Here is a 16421-nt window from a genome sequence, read left to right as displayed (position 1 = left end):
ACTCTTAAGTTTGGTTAATCTACAAACTTACACATCTAGTTGAAGTTACAATAGAGTGAAATGAGTTTGTTTGTTTTGTTTGAGTAGTGTGGGTTGCCAGCGCCCGGGGCAAGGCAAGTATTGCGCCCCTAACCAGTTGACCATTAGCACTCCCCCGAGTCCCTTCCACCAGTCCAGAACTTTGCGTCCAGGGCAATTGCCCCGGTGGTCCCGCCCACACTACACCACTGCTACTGGAGCACATTGATTAATAAATCATCAGCTGTTGGATGTCAAACATTTGGTAATTCTGACTCGTAGTCATCAGAGGAAACCCGCTACATTTTTTTTCTTCTAATAGAGCAAGGGATCTTTTATATGCACTTTCCCACAGACAGGTAAACACATACCACGACCTTTGTCCAGTTGTGGTGCACTGGTTGGATTGAGAAAAACCCCAATCAGCTGAATGGATCCACTGAGGTGTTTCAATCCTGGAACACAAGCACAACAGAGTGAAATGAGCAGGGATGAGAATTTTCCACGGATCCGCGAATTTTGGACCCCCAGGGTCAATCCTGTGAAACGTGTAAATTCATTGAGAAAATTGGGGGGGTACATGCCTTGCACTCTGTGGAAATATCAGTTAAAGTTGAGGTCGTCATGCAGCGGCTATCGTAATGTAGCGGCCGCCATGTTTATTTTGACGCACCATGTGTATACGAAAATAAAACAAAACTAGCTTTGTGTGTATGTGTTTAGTACGGTTTACGATGACTACTGTGATTGGCTAAAATTGAGATGTCTGAGATATTGAGACCAATCAGCGTAGCCCTTACAGTTCTAGGCCGTTATGTGCAAAACAACCGCCATTTTCTACTGTTTTCTGCAGTGGTAATCGAACGCTTCGCCCCCCTGACCCCCTGACCAGGGCTCTGCCCTGGACCCTGGCTAATTTCAGCTGAAAATACAAATTGTCATTTTTTTTCTCATCCCTGAATGAGAGAGTGACGTTAAAACAAGGAAATACCCTTAAAAAGAGACTGGAGCTCGTCTTCAAAACCGAGCTGCCTGAGTTGTTTAGTGGGGTCCAGGGGCATATTGAAAAAAAAAGCCACCAGTAAGGGGGGGGGGGGGGGGGTTGACCTCCCCGACCCCCCATTGGCTACGGGCCTGCAGCATGTTTTACCTGAAAACACTTTGTTGAGATAGACAGACAGAAAACAAAATTAATATAAAAACCTTTTGTGCACACAACAAAACAAGATAGGCTCTCTCCCCCTCCGCAAGAACGGCTGTTGGTTGAGTAATTTTCAATTCAGCTATGGCTTTCATCAGCTAAGGAAAAACAAAAGAACATACAACTACATGTAGATAATTGATCCAGGACAGTTGAAGTAAAAGCAGTGCTAAGTCAAACAGTGATCCACAAATACTGAGATGAAAAATCCAATAAAGTTGTAGCAACAAATATCCAGAACAGCAATGGACACATTAAAAAAAGAGCTAACAATAAAATAAATGCATAATATTGCCAAGAGAGAAAAAGATTCAACAGTAAAGGTACCTGTACAAGAGAAAAACAATGAGGTTATTTCGTACAAACCAATTTAAAAAGGACACTTTATTTTTAGGTTGCAACCCTTAAACACCCAGGCAAATCCCAGGGATCCTCATATCATAAACGCAAGTAAACTTCTATTTGAGGATGCACCAAAGAATGTTTTAGTTTTCGAAAATTAAATACTAGTCATATACACAGATATCATTATCTTATAAATCATTGTTAAAATGAATGAATGAATATTTAATGAGACACTAGCATTAAAAATGTAAAATGGAGAAAATTGTAGTGTTTTCTCTTTTATAGATACATCACATGTCCTCAAACTAGTGCATATTCCCCTAAGGATAGTAGTCTGGTTCAAACATCCCAACAGCCAATGGGATGGCCTAACATTCTTCTACTGCCCCAGTCACGTGACTGTAACTTCCTTCTTTTTCCTTCACTCTTATTGTTCAGACGTTGTTATTTTTCAGACTACTATCCTTCAGGGAATATGCATTAGTCTGAGGACAGGTGATGTTGAAAAGAAAATGAAGTGATGATCAACATCGATAGAAATAATAAAGAGTTAAATTAAAACACAGTGTAAAGAGCTTTGCCAACAAATTTTTTAATTACTTCAACTAATTTTTCACTCCTCAAAAATATTTTAAGATGACTCATTTTAATAGAAATGACACTGCGTGGTGAAAACTCGCGTATTATTCTCTGTATACCACACCTGTTTGTTATCGGTCTGACATCCAATCTGTTTGACAATGTATTTCGGACATTCAGTTTGAAGTTGTAGAATTTCCTGCAAACAAGGATAAAAGCAACTACATGTAGTAACATTTCCAATAAGTTTATGAACCTTCCATCTAAATGACATGGAAGCAGGATGTAGCTCAAGCGGTAGTGTGTCCGCCTATGAAGCAGACGGTCATCGGATCGATCCTTCTCAGTAGACCCATTTGCAGTTTGGGCTATTTTCCGTTCCAACCAGTGGTCCACAACTGGTTCATCAAAGGCTGTGGTATGTGCTGTCCTGTCTGTGGGAAAGTGCATATAAACATGACACTGTTATTGCCATTATTAGATAGGATATTTTGACATATTTTACACATGATATCTCACTTGTGTTTCTTTAAAAAAAAAAAAAAAGACTGCATATTCATGATTTAATTCATTATCTTCATCATTTGGAACATCTCAACCATTTAGCATTACTTGTAGATTAATGCCTCACTAAACACCTTCATCTTTATCATTTAAACAAAAGTGGAAAACATACTAACATAACCTCTTTAAACAAGATACACCTTTTAACCCGACTTTTTACTTTGCACCGTGGGTGTCTGGATTAGTGGGGTTTCACTATACATACATAGAGAATACTACGTGAGTGGCTGATAGACATTGTTTATCATAACACAAGTTATTTAAAAACATCAAACAAGCAAAAGCAAGTTTGATACGTTTTTAAACAACGGGTTGTAACATTAACAGTATTTAATGGATACGAATGTAGTATTCTCAATCTCTTTCTTACATATCTTCAGAAAACAATTTTAAAGTAAATTTTAATGCCTTTTCAAACTAAAACCTATGTACAGCCTTAGTGCTTATAGTTAACTTGTGCATCACAGACAGGTCAATTTCAGGTTGACTTGTACGTCAAGAAGTGATCGATTCAACTGCTTTTTTTTTCATTGGATGGTATGGCATTGGTGACCTATACATCACCTAGGAGCAGCCAGTCGTATGTCTTTAAAATGATATCGCATGTATGTGCATTAACACTATATGTGTTAACAAATGTGTGAGAAAGATAATTACTCTTACGGATTTGAAACAGGTTTTTCCAGTACATGCTGTTCTTTATAAATAATAATGTACAGGCCTTTCCCCAGGATTTTTTTAAGGCGCTTACATTTTTAGCATCAGTATAACACAAATCAAGCCAAAATAAGTGGGGTAGTGGGTTGAAAACAGTTAAGTGTTTGCCTTCAATCCTGCTCTTTTTTTAAAGTAACCCATCAATTCCCCACCCCCAACAATTTCATAATTTGTGCTATGTTGTTGCTGTTGATTTCAGCATCGTGTTAAATGCTTGTTGTGATTTCTGCTTGTAAAATACCTAGGCTAAGAATGCCGACTTCACAGTATATTCCATTTATATTAAAAAATCTTTTTAAAATCCAGCTAACTTATTAAATGTCGTACAAATATATATCTAACATTTTCTAACAAATATGATTATTGTAAGCTAATTCAGTGTACATTTAACTGCAATTTATATAAATAATGCATGTTCATTTCCCGCGATCGCGATCTCTCGACCATTAGTACAAAATTAACAAAGACAAAGGAAATAAATTAAACTGCCGTTAGGTATTCATTGATGCAAACAACTATTGTTTTTCTACAAATTTACATCAAGATTTACTTCTGTGTGCTTGATATACTGGTACACAAGTTGTTTGCAAGAGGTAGTCGACAGCCACGCTCGTACTTGTGAAAATTGTTTTACTAAAGCACTTCAAATCAAGGCGTAGCGGCAATTGATTTAAGGCGCTTCGACGCCGTCAAAGTGCTTACTTTACGGACTAAGGCGTGTCGGGCCGCTACGCCTAACGGCCCTGGGGAAACCCCTGAATGTATATGATTTATTTTAATGAATACAATTATTATTATATTAAAATGAAAGTATATAGATATAAACATTCTGTTTCCAAATTGGGTAGCATGTTTGAAAATTTATAAGATCACAGTTCTATTTGCAATTACTTCTATATGAATCATTGCTAAATAAGTACTATCTAGTAGTACATGTATTTCTGAATCTTCTTATTATAGCCACATTTACAGTTTCTTTAATGTTTTTCAATATGAACCATTTTTATACATTGTCATCATTATTATTGTACCTGCTGTATTAATTTCTGGATTTCCTTGTTATATTCATGTTTCACAGTTTCTCCCAACATTTCCAGTTTTCCTGCAATTTCTTCTCGGATGACCTTTGGCAACAAGTCTTCTTGGAGCAACTGAGGAAGAAATAATCTGGAGATTTAGTATTTCACAAAGAATATTCTAAACAACAGTAGCACAAATAATCATCGGAAGGAAGGAAATGTTTTATTTAACAATGCACTCAACACATTTTATTGATGATTATATGGCGTCGGACCTACATGTATGGTTAAGGACCACACAGATATTGAGAGAGGAAACCCACTGTCGCCACTTCATGGGCTACTCTTTTCGATTAGCAGCAAGGGATCTTTTATATGCACCATCCCACAGACAGGGTAGTATACATGTATACCACAGCCTTTGATATACCAGTCGTGGTGCACTGGCTGGAACGAGAAACAGCCCAATGGGCCCACCTATGGGGATCGACCCCAGACCAACAGCGCATCATGCGAGTGCTGTACCACTGGGCTACATCCCACCCCAAATAATCATCAGATTCAGTACTTTACAAAGAATATTCTTGGCAGTAGTAGAATACAATGGAATACAACAGAAACAGTTGAATACTAAATGGGAAGCAATACAATATAATCATCAGATTCAGTACTTTACAAAGAATATTCTTGGCAGTAGTAGAATACAATGGAATACAACAGAAACAGTTGAATACTAAATGGGAAGCAATACAATATAATCATCAGATTCAGTACTTTACAAAGAATATTCTTGGCAGTAGTAGAATACAATGGAATACAACAGAAACAGTTGAATACTAAATGGGAAGCAATACAATATAATCATCAGATAAAGAATATTCTTAACAAAAGTAGCAAGTCTCTGAGAATTGCAAATATGCGTAATCCATTTATGGGTTACGCAAAGACAACTTCAAGTAACCCCTTTCGGTTTTAGGTAACCCACAGTGGTGTAGCCTGGGGGCATAATTCTGGACAGGTTAAAGGGACTCGGGGCTAACAGTCCACTGGTTAGGGGGTGCAATACTTGCCTTGCCCTGGGCACTGGCAACTCGTGCTACGCCACTGGTAACCCATCATGAACATGTAAATGATGTCATAAATTCAATGCGCGAACGAAACTATCACTCTTGCAATTTTCAGAGGCCTGGTAGAACAAATAGTCATCAAATTGAGTACTGTGCAAAGAACAGTTTAAACCAATAGTGGAATACAATGGAATACAACAGAAACAGTTGAATACCAAAATGGAGACAATAGAAATTTTAACAGACAGATATCTCAATATACAGTTAAGTTGGCGTTTGCTTTGTTTAATGACACCACTAGAACACACAGATTAAAAAAAAATTAATCATTGGTTATTGGATGTCTTAACATTTGGTAATTTTGACATATAGTCAGAGAAGAAACCTGCTACATTTTTCTATTAGTAGCAACGGATCTTTTATATGCACCATCCCACAGATAGGATAGCACATACCACAGCCTTTGATATACCAGTCGTGGTGCACTGGCTGCAACAAGAGAAATCTCCAGGAGTGGCTGTACTATTGATGATGCACTAGATAGAAATTCATGGAGATTTCGCCTAATGCCCATTTCACTCTGCATTGTGCCGTGATACGGCCTTGATCACATATTCCAGTTTTGTCATTCAGATTTGATCTTCAGGAGCATCAGACAAAGAGTATGGATGTAGGAGGGGGTGTCTCCCTGCTGCTGCAGGGAGTGCAGATGTGTTTATAATCGATCCTAGACTGACTGCACATCAAGTGAGTGTTTTACCATTGGACTACATGCATGTCCCCCCCCCCCCCCCCCCCCCCCCCCCCCCAGTAAACAATATTTTATTGCTTGTGGGGTGGTGGATGGGTGAACATTTTACCACTTTGTCTAGATCTATACAAACCTTGTTGATGTTCTTCACTGTCTCCAGCCAGCCAATCGGATTCAAATGATTTTTCACTTCTTCTTCCAGACGTTCAAACATCTCTTTCAGTGTCCGTCCATTCTCTTGTGCCTGGAAAAAGAATTAAAACATAAAAAAAATATAAACATACAAGTCACTAGATAAACCTCAGTTTATAAGTTTTAAATTCTAGATGTAAATATATCACATTCTGTTATATTTAATTTTGTTCCCCGTCTTGAACAGAACTCTGTGGCAAAGTCAAAAGTTGGGTCCGTGACAGGCATGCATGAACATATTCTGATGGAAGCATGCCAACTATTGGCCACTTGGTACAGAAAACAATTAGAATATTTTCTGTTGTTTGTCAGATATGATTTATATACTGACCAACGAAAGAAACATGAATATTTTAATACAAACATTCTTTATTTTGATAAAATTAAAGGGACATTCCTGAGTTTGCTGCATTGTAAGATGTTTCTGACTAATAAAATACTTCTACGATTAAACTTGCATATTAAATATATTTTCATGTTTAGAAAGAAAGAAATGTTTTATTTAACGACGCACTCAACACATTTTATTTACGGTTATATGGCGTCAGACATATGGTTAAGGACCACACAGATTTTGAGAGGAAACCCGCTGTTGCCACATAGGCTACTCTTTTATGACAGGCAGCAAGGGATCTTTTATTTGCGCTTCCCACAGGCAGGATTGCACAAACCATGGCCTTTGTTGAACCAGTTATGGATCACTGGTCGGTGCAAGTGGTTTACACCTACCCATTGAGCCTTGCGGAGCACTCACTCAGGGTTTGGAGTTGGTATCTGGATTAAAAACCACATGCCTCGACTGGAAATAAAATAAAATTTAACCTAGTACAACTATTAGAACAATCAGAAACACGTTTAATATACAGCCACTAATATTTTATGCAGAAAAATATATTTGTTAAAATCGTTAAAAAGTCTTTATTAGTCTGTAACATTTTAAAACATGCAGCAAACTCAGGAATGTCCCTTTAATTCTGGAAACAGGATATCAAAATGGGCCTAAAAACTTTCACAAGTCATTTAAATTATAAAAGACACAAAACCAAATAGGATTCGAACTAAATACGCATTCTGAGAGTCTAGCTAAAGCAAGACATCTCCCCTACCAATCATAAGAATTTTCATATCTCCTACATTTAAGGGCCATAACTCTTCAAAAATGAGTAAATTGTGATGAAAGTGAAAGCTGATCTATTAAAATAAAGCTACAGTGAAACTCCTCTGAACCGGACACCCTCAGGACCAAGTAAATAGTCTGGTTTTAAGAGGTATCCGGTTTAGAGAGGTTCTCTTCTATACAGATATTTAAAGGGGGCCATGAAAAATGTCTGAGGGGATTCTGGTTTATAGAGGATCTGGTTTTTGAGAGGTTTCACTGTATATACATGATAAAGCTATACACAAAAACTTCAGTTCAATACCTTAAGTATTGAAAAAAAATAAAAAGTCTGGAAAACTATATGGAACAGATGGACACAGATAGACAGAGACAGACAAACAGACAGACAGACAGACAGACAGACAGACAGTCAGTCCCCTCTCCGGTAGGGAACTAATACATTTAAATGAACTTAAGAAAATTTCTGAGTTCTTGAGATGAATTAAGTCTGTTTTATTTAAGACACTACTAGAGCACACTGCTTTATTAATCATCGGCAGGACAGCACATACCACAACCTTTGATATACCAGTTGTGGAGCACTACTTGAGCACATTGCTTTATTAATAATTGGCTACTGGAGGAAATGTGCTAAATTATATGCACATTCCCATAGACAGGACAGCACATACCACAACCTTTGATATACCAATTGTTTGGCACTGGTTGGGATGGGAAAAAAACAACAATCTCAGAATGGGTCCTGGCAAAATAAATATCCCTTGTAAGTTGTGTTGAGAGGGATAAAATGTTTTTAAAATTTGGATCTGACTTGAGCCCAAAACACACCAAAGCAGGGTCAGGGTCTGGGTCTGGGTCTGGGTCTGGGTCTGGAGAATGTGGCAAAGTCACCACGTCTGGCATATTTTGATGTCTGGGTCTGTAGTCTAACTGTTACTAGTTTTCAACATACATGTATATTAAATGCATTCAAATTTTTTGATATATTTTCTTCTATTAACACCAACAATAATTAAGGGAATCCTACTTTGATTAATGTATATCTTTCCTGTTCTTTACTAAGACAAAACATTAAAAAACAGCTTGCACAGGCTGTAGCTGCCAGTCTGGCAGCGTGAAAATATAGCGCATGTCCTATCGACATCTGTTGCCAGTTTTGTAGTTCACACCAGCACAGACGCTGTGTGTTTTTTTCACATTCGATTCAGTGTGTTTCATTTTCGATTGGTACCATACTCGCCAGACCCAGACCCAGACCCAGACCCAGACTCTGTGTGTGTTGGGCCTTTAATAACTACTGTTGTTTGTCTCATCCAAGTTTTAACTGACAAACCTCACTTATTGATAATCCACTTACCTGTACAGCCTGTTTGCCTGTGACACAGGAAAGTCGCTTTGTTCCGGCAGCCACGCCCTTCTGTCTTGTTATACAGAAATGTTCAATGTCAGCAGAATTCCGTACATGACTGAAGTAAGATAAGGAGTTGCATGTACTTTAAAAAAAAACTACTAATAATCTTTTATTTATCACTTGGTCTACATAACAAAATATGGCCTGTATTCACTTTCAATACAAGGTAATTGTTTTATTTGACACCACATTGTGTGTATAAATAACAATAATGAGATAATGTTGTATCGTAACATCTTGGTTTAGTTTGTAATGTTTGACAGGTCTGATAATAAGTCTGTTGACCTATCAATAACAAAAGTTAAAGTCAAGGTTTTTTTTGGGTTTTTTAACAACACAACAAGAGCATATTAATCTAACAATAACAGTTCATAAAGATAATATTATATTATTTAAAGAGACAAACCCTAGTTTTTAAACACTATAGGCATATCTTTCACTATTAGAAAGAAATGTTTTATTTAACGACGCACTCAACACATTTTATTTACGGTTATATGGCGTCAGACATATGGTTAAGGACCACACAGATTTGGAGAGGAAACCCGCTGTCGCCACATAGGCTACTCTTTTACGACAGGCAGCATGGGATCTTTTATTTGCGCTTCCCACAGGCAGGATAGCACAAACCATGGCCTTTGTTGAACCAGTTATGGATCACTGGTCGGTGCAAGTGGTTTACACCTACCCATTGAGCCTTGCGGAACACTCACTCAGGGTTTGGAGTCGGTATCTGAATTAAAAATCCCATACCTCGACTGGGATCCGAACCCAGTACCTACCAGCCTGTAGACCGATGGCCTGCCACGACGCCACCGAGGCCGGTTTCACTATTAGAGCCATTTATGATCACTGAAATCAAATTTGCTAATATTTTAGTGTTTCGATTATACATTTCCGTACAACCAAACTTTTTCAGATCACCCTGGTGTTTCTAATTCCACAAAATGCATTTTTTATATTTTTAAAAATGCCCGTGCATCTGATAAGTTACTTATTGAGTCGAGTTTTAGTCAATTTTTAACGGTATTTCACTGTTTCAACTTCACAGACTCTAGGTTCACCTTCTTTGTTACAGGTTTTAACTTGACCAAACTTAGTGTCCATTTTTACAGGTTGAACTATGGTCTGCGCCTTTAAACCCAAATATAATCCTAGGTTTATAATTTATCTAGCATGCAGCTACACATGCTTCTCGGGGTGCCACATCTGCTGCTCTGAGTGCCACATGTACTACATGTATTCCTTTACATTGACAGTATACACACTTGTCTGCAAACACCAGTAAGCTACATTCCAAACCAAATCTGAAGAAGTAAATACATTTAATACATAAATAAATTAATTAAAAATATATGTACATGTAAGTAAATAAATAAATAAGAAGGAACTGTTCGCTGTCGCCACTTCATGGACTACTCTGTTCGATTAGCAGCAATGGATCTTTTACATGCACCATCCCACAGATGGGATAGCACATACCACAGCCTTTGTTACATCAGTTGTGAAGCACTGTTTGGAACAAGAAAGCCCAATGGGACCACCGATGGGGATTGATCCTAGACCGACCGTGCATCAAGCTACGTCCCACCTCAAATGAATAAATAAATAAAATAATAAAAAATAAATTTAAAATATCAATAATTCAATCAATAGCCCAAAATAAACAAATAAACATATAAATTAATTATTTATATAAATAAATAAATAAAATGAACTCACGTTCCACCGCAGAGTTCAGCTGAAAAGAATTCACGTTCACTGGAAACCTGAGTGTCTGAATCTTGAATCATGACAACTCGAACATGTTGCGGGTAGTCCTGAAAAAACAACAACAGGAAAACATAATAGAACTGAACATCTCTTCATTATGCTCGATGCCATCATTCGATTATATAAGAGAAATACACAAGTTTATAAAAAGTGAACAATCAACATGACAAGATGTTAAGTATATGTATAACAATATATGATAAAATTAAATACATAAGGTTTTTTGTAAACTGCTACAATGGCAAAGTCTTTTTAAGAGTGACAAGACCAAGTACTTAGGTCTCACTACACAGATGTCATCTTCCATTGAAATCAATGTTAAATTACCCAACTTCAAATGAAGATTGCCAGTAGAATGGGTTCTCGTTGACACTAACATAATAAACTTTTGCGAACATACATTATGTAAGCATTTATTTTCACTCCAAAACTGAGAACATTTCCATCTCAGTTTTTTGCTATATGACCGCATCTGGCTGTAGTATAGTACCGGTCCGACTCACTCCAGCTGTCTGATTGTCCTAAGTTTACTTCTCTTGCCTAATTCTGTTTATATTACTATAATTGTCTCTTGTAAATAAAAATGTTAAGCAGCCCAAAAGGTTGTAAAACACTCAATAAAGAAAAAAAAAGGAGAACTGTTTTAATTAACAACAAACTCAACACTTTTTAGCTATGGCGTAGGACATAGGGTTCAGGACCACATGGATAGAGGAAACCCACCGAAGCCACTCGAGTCATTAAAGAAAAGCACCCGAATGTTGAAAGACCAATATCATTAACATCTTAAAGGGACAGACCCTCGTTTCAACCCGTGAAAATGGACACTAAGTTTAGTTAATCTAAAAACCTGCAACACATTTGGATACGGTTATAACAGAGTCAAAACTAAAGTCTGTGATGTTTAAACAGGGAACAACCCAGGGTTTCTGCCAGAGGGTAAAACGGATATGGCGCCATACCCAAAATTTTATTTTTTAAAGTTAACTTTTTGACAAAATTAATTAGTCTCATCATTACTGTATGATTTTCTTAACCCTAACCCTAAACGTAACTCATTTTCTCTCTGGGGGAGGTCCCCCATACCCCTTGTTGACTGTGGTTGCATTCAGTTCCATAGTGCCATACCCAAAAATTTCTTTCTGGCAGAAACACTGCAACCGTCTAAAAATAACTAGAGCTTGTCTCGATAACCATTACTTCTCAGACGAACCTGCGTTTTTAGAATTATGAAAAATGCATTTAGGGGTATTACAAAAACCTGTATGACCAGAACCATGTTAGGTGTAAGAAAATGAATATTCTAAATAATAAAATTTAAGTACTTCTAATTTAGAACATACAAAACGGCTTTAATAGTGAAAAATATGTCGTAGTGTTTAAAACCTAGGGTCTGTTACGTTAAGAAGAAACTGTAGGTTTCAATCAGCTGCACTAACCTCCCCCAGATGATCGTGGCGGGATGTAGCTCAGTGGTACGACGCTCGGTCGATGTGCAGTCGGTCTAAGATCGATTCCCGTCAGTGGGCCAATTGGGCTATTTCTCATTCCAGCCAGTGAACCACGACTGGTATATCTAAGGCCGTGGTATGTACTATCCTGTCTGTGGGATGGTGCATATAAAAGATCCCTTGCTGCTAATCAAAAAGAGTAGCCCATGAAGTGGCGACAGTGGGTTTCCTCTCTATATATATATGTGTGGTCCGTAACCATATGTCTGATGCCATATAACTGTAAATAAAATGTGTTGAGTGTGTCGTTAAATAAAACATTTCCTTCCTTCCTTTCCCCAAGTCTTAAATGTATATTATATACCTCGTTACCGAGATACACCAATCCTTTTATTTTCAGTGCTTCGTCGAGAGACAAAACCCGAGTGTGGACGTCAAGACCTGCTTTAATTTCTGTGTTCACTTTCTCCTCCACGGTTTGCACTGAGTCAACGCTCAGAGAGCTCTGAAAAAAAATAAAATAAAAAATAAAAATATTATGGTGATAATAAAACACCCCAGGGAAAATGTTATGTGGACTAATCAACACTGGTGAAGAATCCAGGCAATAGGCATTCATTTTCCTATTTACTATGTCATTTTTTGGGGGGTTAATTATAATTTATTATCCACATGGTTCAACATAACCGAGTTAATAATAATCATATGTAATTTTGGGAAGCAACGTCATAACATGATGACGTTTTCTCCAGTCCTAGCTCAAATTTTGCATGCGGAATATGACGTCATTTCGTCATTTCCTTCTAGTTGTGGTTAAAACATTTTGAGACGGTCCTCGTTACTCATAAAATTAATATTAATAATATGGATAATAAAGAAATATTACACTTGCTGGTGTCGTACTGATTTTACAAATCTCATGCCATATAACCGTAAATAAAAATGTGTTGAGTGTGTCATTAAATAAAACATCTTTCTTTCTAATACATGTATCAAAATACAAAATGTGTCATACGACTCACAATTAAAATATTTTATATACCTCAATATTTTTTAATACACATTATTATTAGAATTATTACAAGTCTCACTGTACAGTTATTTGAAATATAATTTCTAAGTAATCGGAAGTCAGTGCTTGTGATTTTTATCTATATACCTGTATTAATTAGGTAACCAGTTGTTTTTATCTATATACCTTTATTAATTAGGTAACCAGTTGTTTTTTGTTTGGTGACATGAATTATATTTGGGTAACCTGATGAATTATCCCAAATTTGCATTGAACTTAAGTTATCTTCTGAAATAACAGTGAACCACATAACCACATCAACTATTTGAGCCCTGTGATTATTGAACAAATATTACATATGACTCATTCTAACTTTATAGCATTGCACACAAATTGTGTACTCACCATTGAAGAGAAATCACATAACTGCATCAACTATTGAGCCATGTGAGTATTGAACAAATATTACATATGACTAACAACTCTCAACATTCTAACTTTATAGCATTGCACACAAATTGTGTACTCACCATTGAAGAGAAATCACATAACCGCATCAACTATTGAGCCCTGCGATTATTGAACAACATATTACATATGACTATTCACAAATCGCATAACATGGCTAATTTTATCTAAAGCAATGGCAAAGAAATTGTGCACTCAAATGAAGAAAAATCAAATGAAAACTTTTCTCCGCTGATATCCGAGCCTTTCTGGGCGATATCGCCCACCACGGATGACAAGCTGACATTGAGCATGTGGGTGGCTGTGTGGCTTTTCATACACGCCAGACGGAACTCCTTAACAACAGAAGAAAGGAAGGTTAGCATTTGTAAATAACACCATCATAAAATTTAAAGGCATACTGTCATGAATTTAAGGACAAATTTTTTCTAAAAATGGATAATAAATGAAAATTACATTAATGTTTGGAAACCAAATCTAGCTATCGCATTACCTTAACTGAACCATGATGGAACGAAATCCATGTCAACCCTCTCGGCATTATTAGTTTTTGAATTATGTACCATTGTCATAATTCAATTATTTTTACAAAATATTATTAATAAGTGGAGCATGGTGGTTACGTAGATGGTTGATAAAGTACATTTAAGGACAAATCAAGTAATAGTTTGTTAAACCATTTAATAGTAGTTTGTGACAATATGCTTTTAATGTGTTCAAAATTGTATTTCTGCACAACATGGTCTAAAGGATATTTTTGCAAGGTCATTACTACAATTCACAAGAATCAGTATCAGGTATTTTGTTTATAAACTGAAACCTCTCAACACCGGACCCTCGGTAAACCAGAATTCCCTCAAAATCAGAAATTTTTCACGGTTCCTTTCTAAATATCATACTGAAGAGAACCTCTCTAAACTGAATACCATAAAACCAGAATTTAGTTGGTCCTGGAGGTGTCTGGTTTAGAGAGGTTTACTATAAATGGCCTGCCAATACCCAGGACAATACAAAATTGAAAGCGAATACCCTTCAACAATGGATTTTCTAATTGGTCCTGTTGATGTCTGGTTTAAAAGTGTTCACTGTAAATAGACTGCCACTCCCCAGGTCAATTGGATAACACAAAACCTCTGTAAACCAAATACCCGTTAACACTATTTTTCAACTTGGTTCATTGAATGTCCGGTTTAGAGGAGTTACATGTACACTGTAAATGGACTACCACTCACCCTACTTTTATCAACAGGACTACACACCCTACTTCTATCAAGAAAACTGTCACTCCAAAGGACAATACATCTTACTTCTACCAAGATGACTGCCATTTACCAGGAAATAATCATACTTCTATCAAGAGAATGAATGAATGAATGAATGTTTAACGACACCCCAGCACGAAAAATACATCGGCCACTGGGTGTCAAACTATGGTAATGCAAATAAATAAAGTGATGATCAACATCAATATTAAAATTCAAGACTTAAACAAAAACAGTGTAAAGAACTGTTCAAAAACACAAATATCACAGAATTTTACGGATACTGAATTTTACTCAAAACTTCAATTTTGTGCTGTATTGGCCATTTTCAAAGAGAATGTTACACCCCTGCACCATGGTGAGGATACAGCACACGCAGGGGTCTATCAAGAGAACTGCTACTTACCAGACAATATATTGTAATTCTATCAAGAGGACTGCCACTCCCAAGATGGTTTTTCTGTATTCAATGTTAATTTGCAAAAGCAAGTGCCTATGATACATTGGGGGTCTAGTAAGTTGACAAACTTGTGCCCAATGCTGTTGTTTATGCTATTAAATATGTTTTCAACAACAACAAAAAAAGAAAAAAAGTCTGGATGTCAAACATTTGGTTATTCTGATATATAGTCTTAGAAAGGGATTGATCCTAGACAGACCGCGCATCAGGCGAGCTTTTTACTTACATCCTGCCCCATGGTACAAATGGGTTATAACTCCGATTTTATGTTTCAACAATGGATTTTTCATGCTTTGTGAATATAAGGTCATTGCATGTCCCAAAACATTGTTACATTCTGTAAAACGCAGCTACTGTACCCCAGTTCCAAAAATTGAATAACAAAAACGCAGCCACTCTGCAAACCATGTCACCACTGCACGTGCGTTGTCTGCATTTTGCAACATGAACACTGACAGTATAAAAGTGCAGGGTGTTCGCTTGCCTGGCCTCTGTATCTGGCCGACAGTTGACAATCCAGGACATGCCACGTCTCAGTGAACCGCAGAGAAACAATGCCATCGGCCGACTAGACACAGGCGAATCCAGAACGGCCGTTGCCAGGGCTTCCATGTGTCCCCAAGCACCATCTCCAGACTGTGGGACCGTTACCAGCAACATGGACAACACGTGACCTCCCTAGACCCAGTCGACCACGGGTCACTACCCCCGGGCAGGACCGCTACATCCGGGTACGCCACCTTCGGGAACGATTGACTACTGCCTATCCACAGCCGCAGCAATACCAGGTTTGCGCAGGATATCCGAAGACCATACGGAACCGCCTACGTGAGGTAGGAATTCGTGACACCCAGTTCGAGGTGTCATCTTAACACCACAACACCGTCGGCCGACTGCAGTGGTGCCAGACTCATCGGTAATGGCCTCAAATGCGATGGAGAAGGTGTGGTTCAGTGAACGATCCCGATTTCTGCTTCGACGTCATGAAAAAGATGTCGCGTGTATAGGCGT

General features: G+C 37.5%; 1 protein-coding gene across 2 annotated transcripts in view; it reads right to left on the bottom strand.

Moving 5' to 3' along the window:
• The window catches only part of LOC121373749 (alanine--tRNA ligase, cytoplasmic-like), a 39888-nt gene that overhangs the window by 979 nt on the left and 22488 nt on the right, over nucleotides 1-16421 (bottom strand). For both annotated transcript variants that reach the window (XM_041500506.1, XM_041500514.1), the window contains exons 14-21: nucleotides 13887-14023; nucleotides 12573-12714; nucleotides 10707-10804; nucleotides 8931-9039; nucleotides 6395-6505; nucleotides 4456-4575; nucleotides 2268-2342; nucleotides 1222-1317 (exon numbers count right to left, since the gene is read on the bottom strand). In XM_041500506.1, the coding sequence (XP_041356440.1) occupies nucleotides 1222-1317; nucleotides 2268-2342; nucleotides 4456-4575; nucleotides 6395-6505; nucleotides 8931-9039; nucleotides 10707-10804; nucleotides 12573-12714; nucleotides 13887-14023 (888 nt within the window). The remainder of the gene's footprint in view (nucleotides 1-1221; nucleotides 1318-2267; nucleotides 2343-4455; nucleotides 4576-6394; nucleotides 6506-8930; nucleotides 9040-10706; nucleotides 10805-12572; nucleotides 12715-13886; nucleotides 14024-16421) is intronic.

The sequence above is a fragment of the Gigantopelta aegis genome, chromosome 1 (genome assembly GCF_016097555.1).
Source record: "Gigantopelta aegis isolate Gae_Host chromosome 1, Gae_host_genome, whole genome shotgun sequence".
NCBI classification, from domain to species: Eukaryota; Metazoa; Mollusca; class Gastropoda; order Neomphalida; family Peltospiridae; genus Gigantopelta; species Gigantopelta aegis.
Note: the sequence above shows the minus strand (reverse complement) of the source record. Positions and strands in the feature narration are given on the sequence as shown.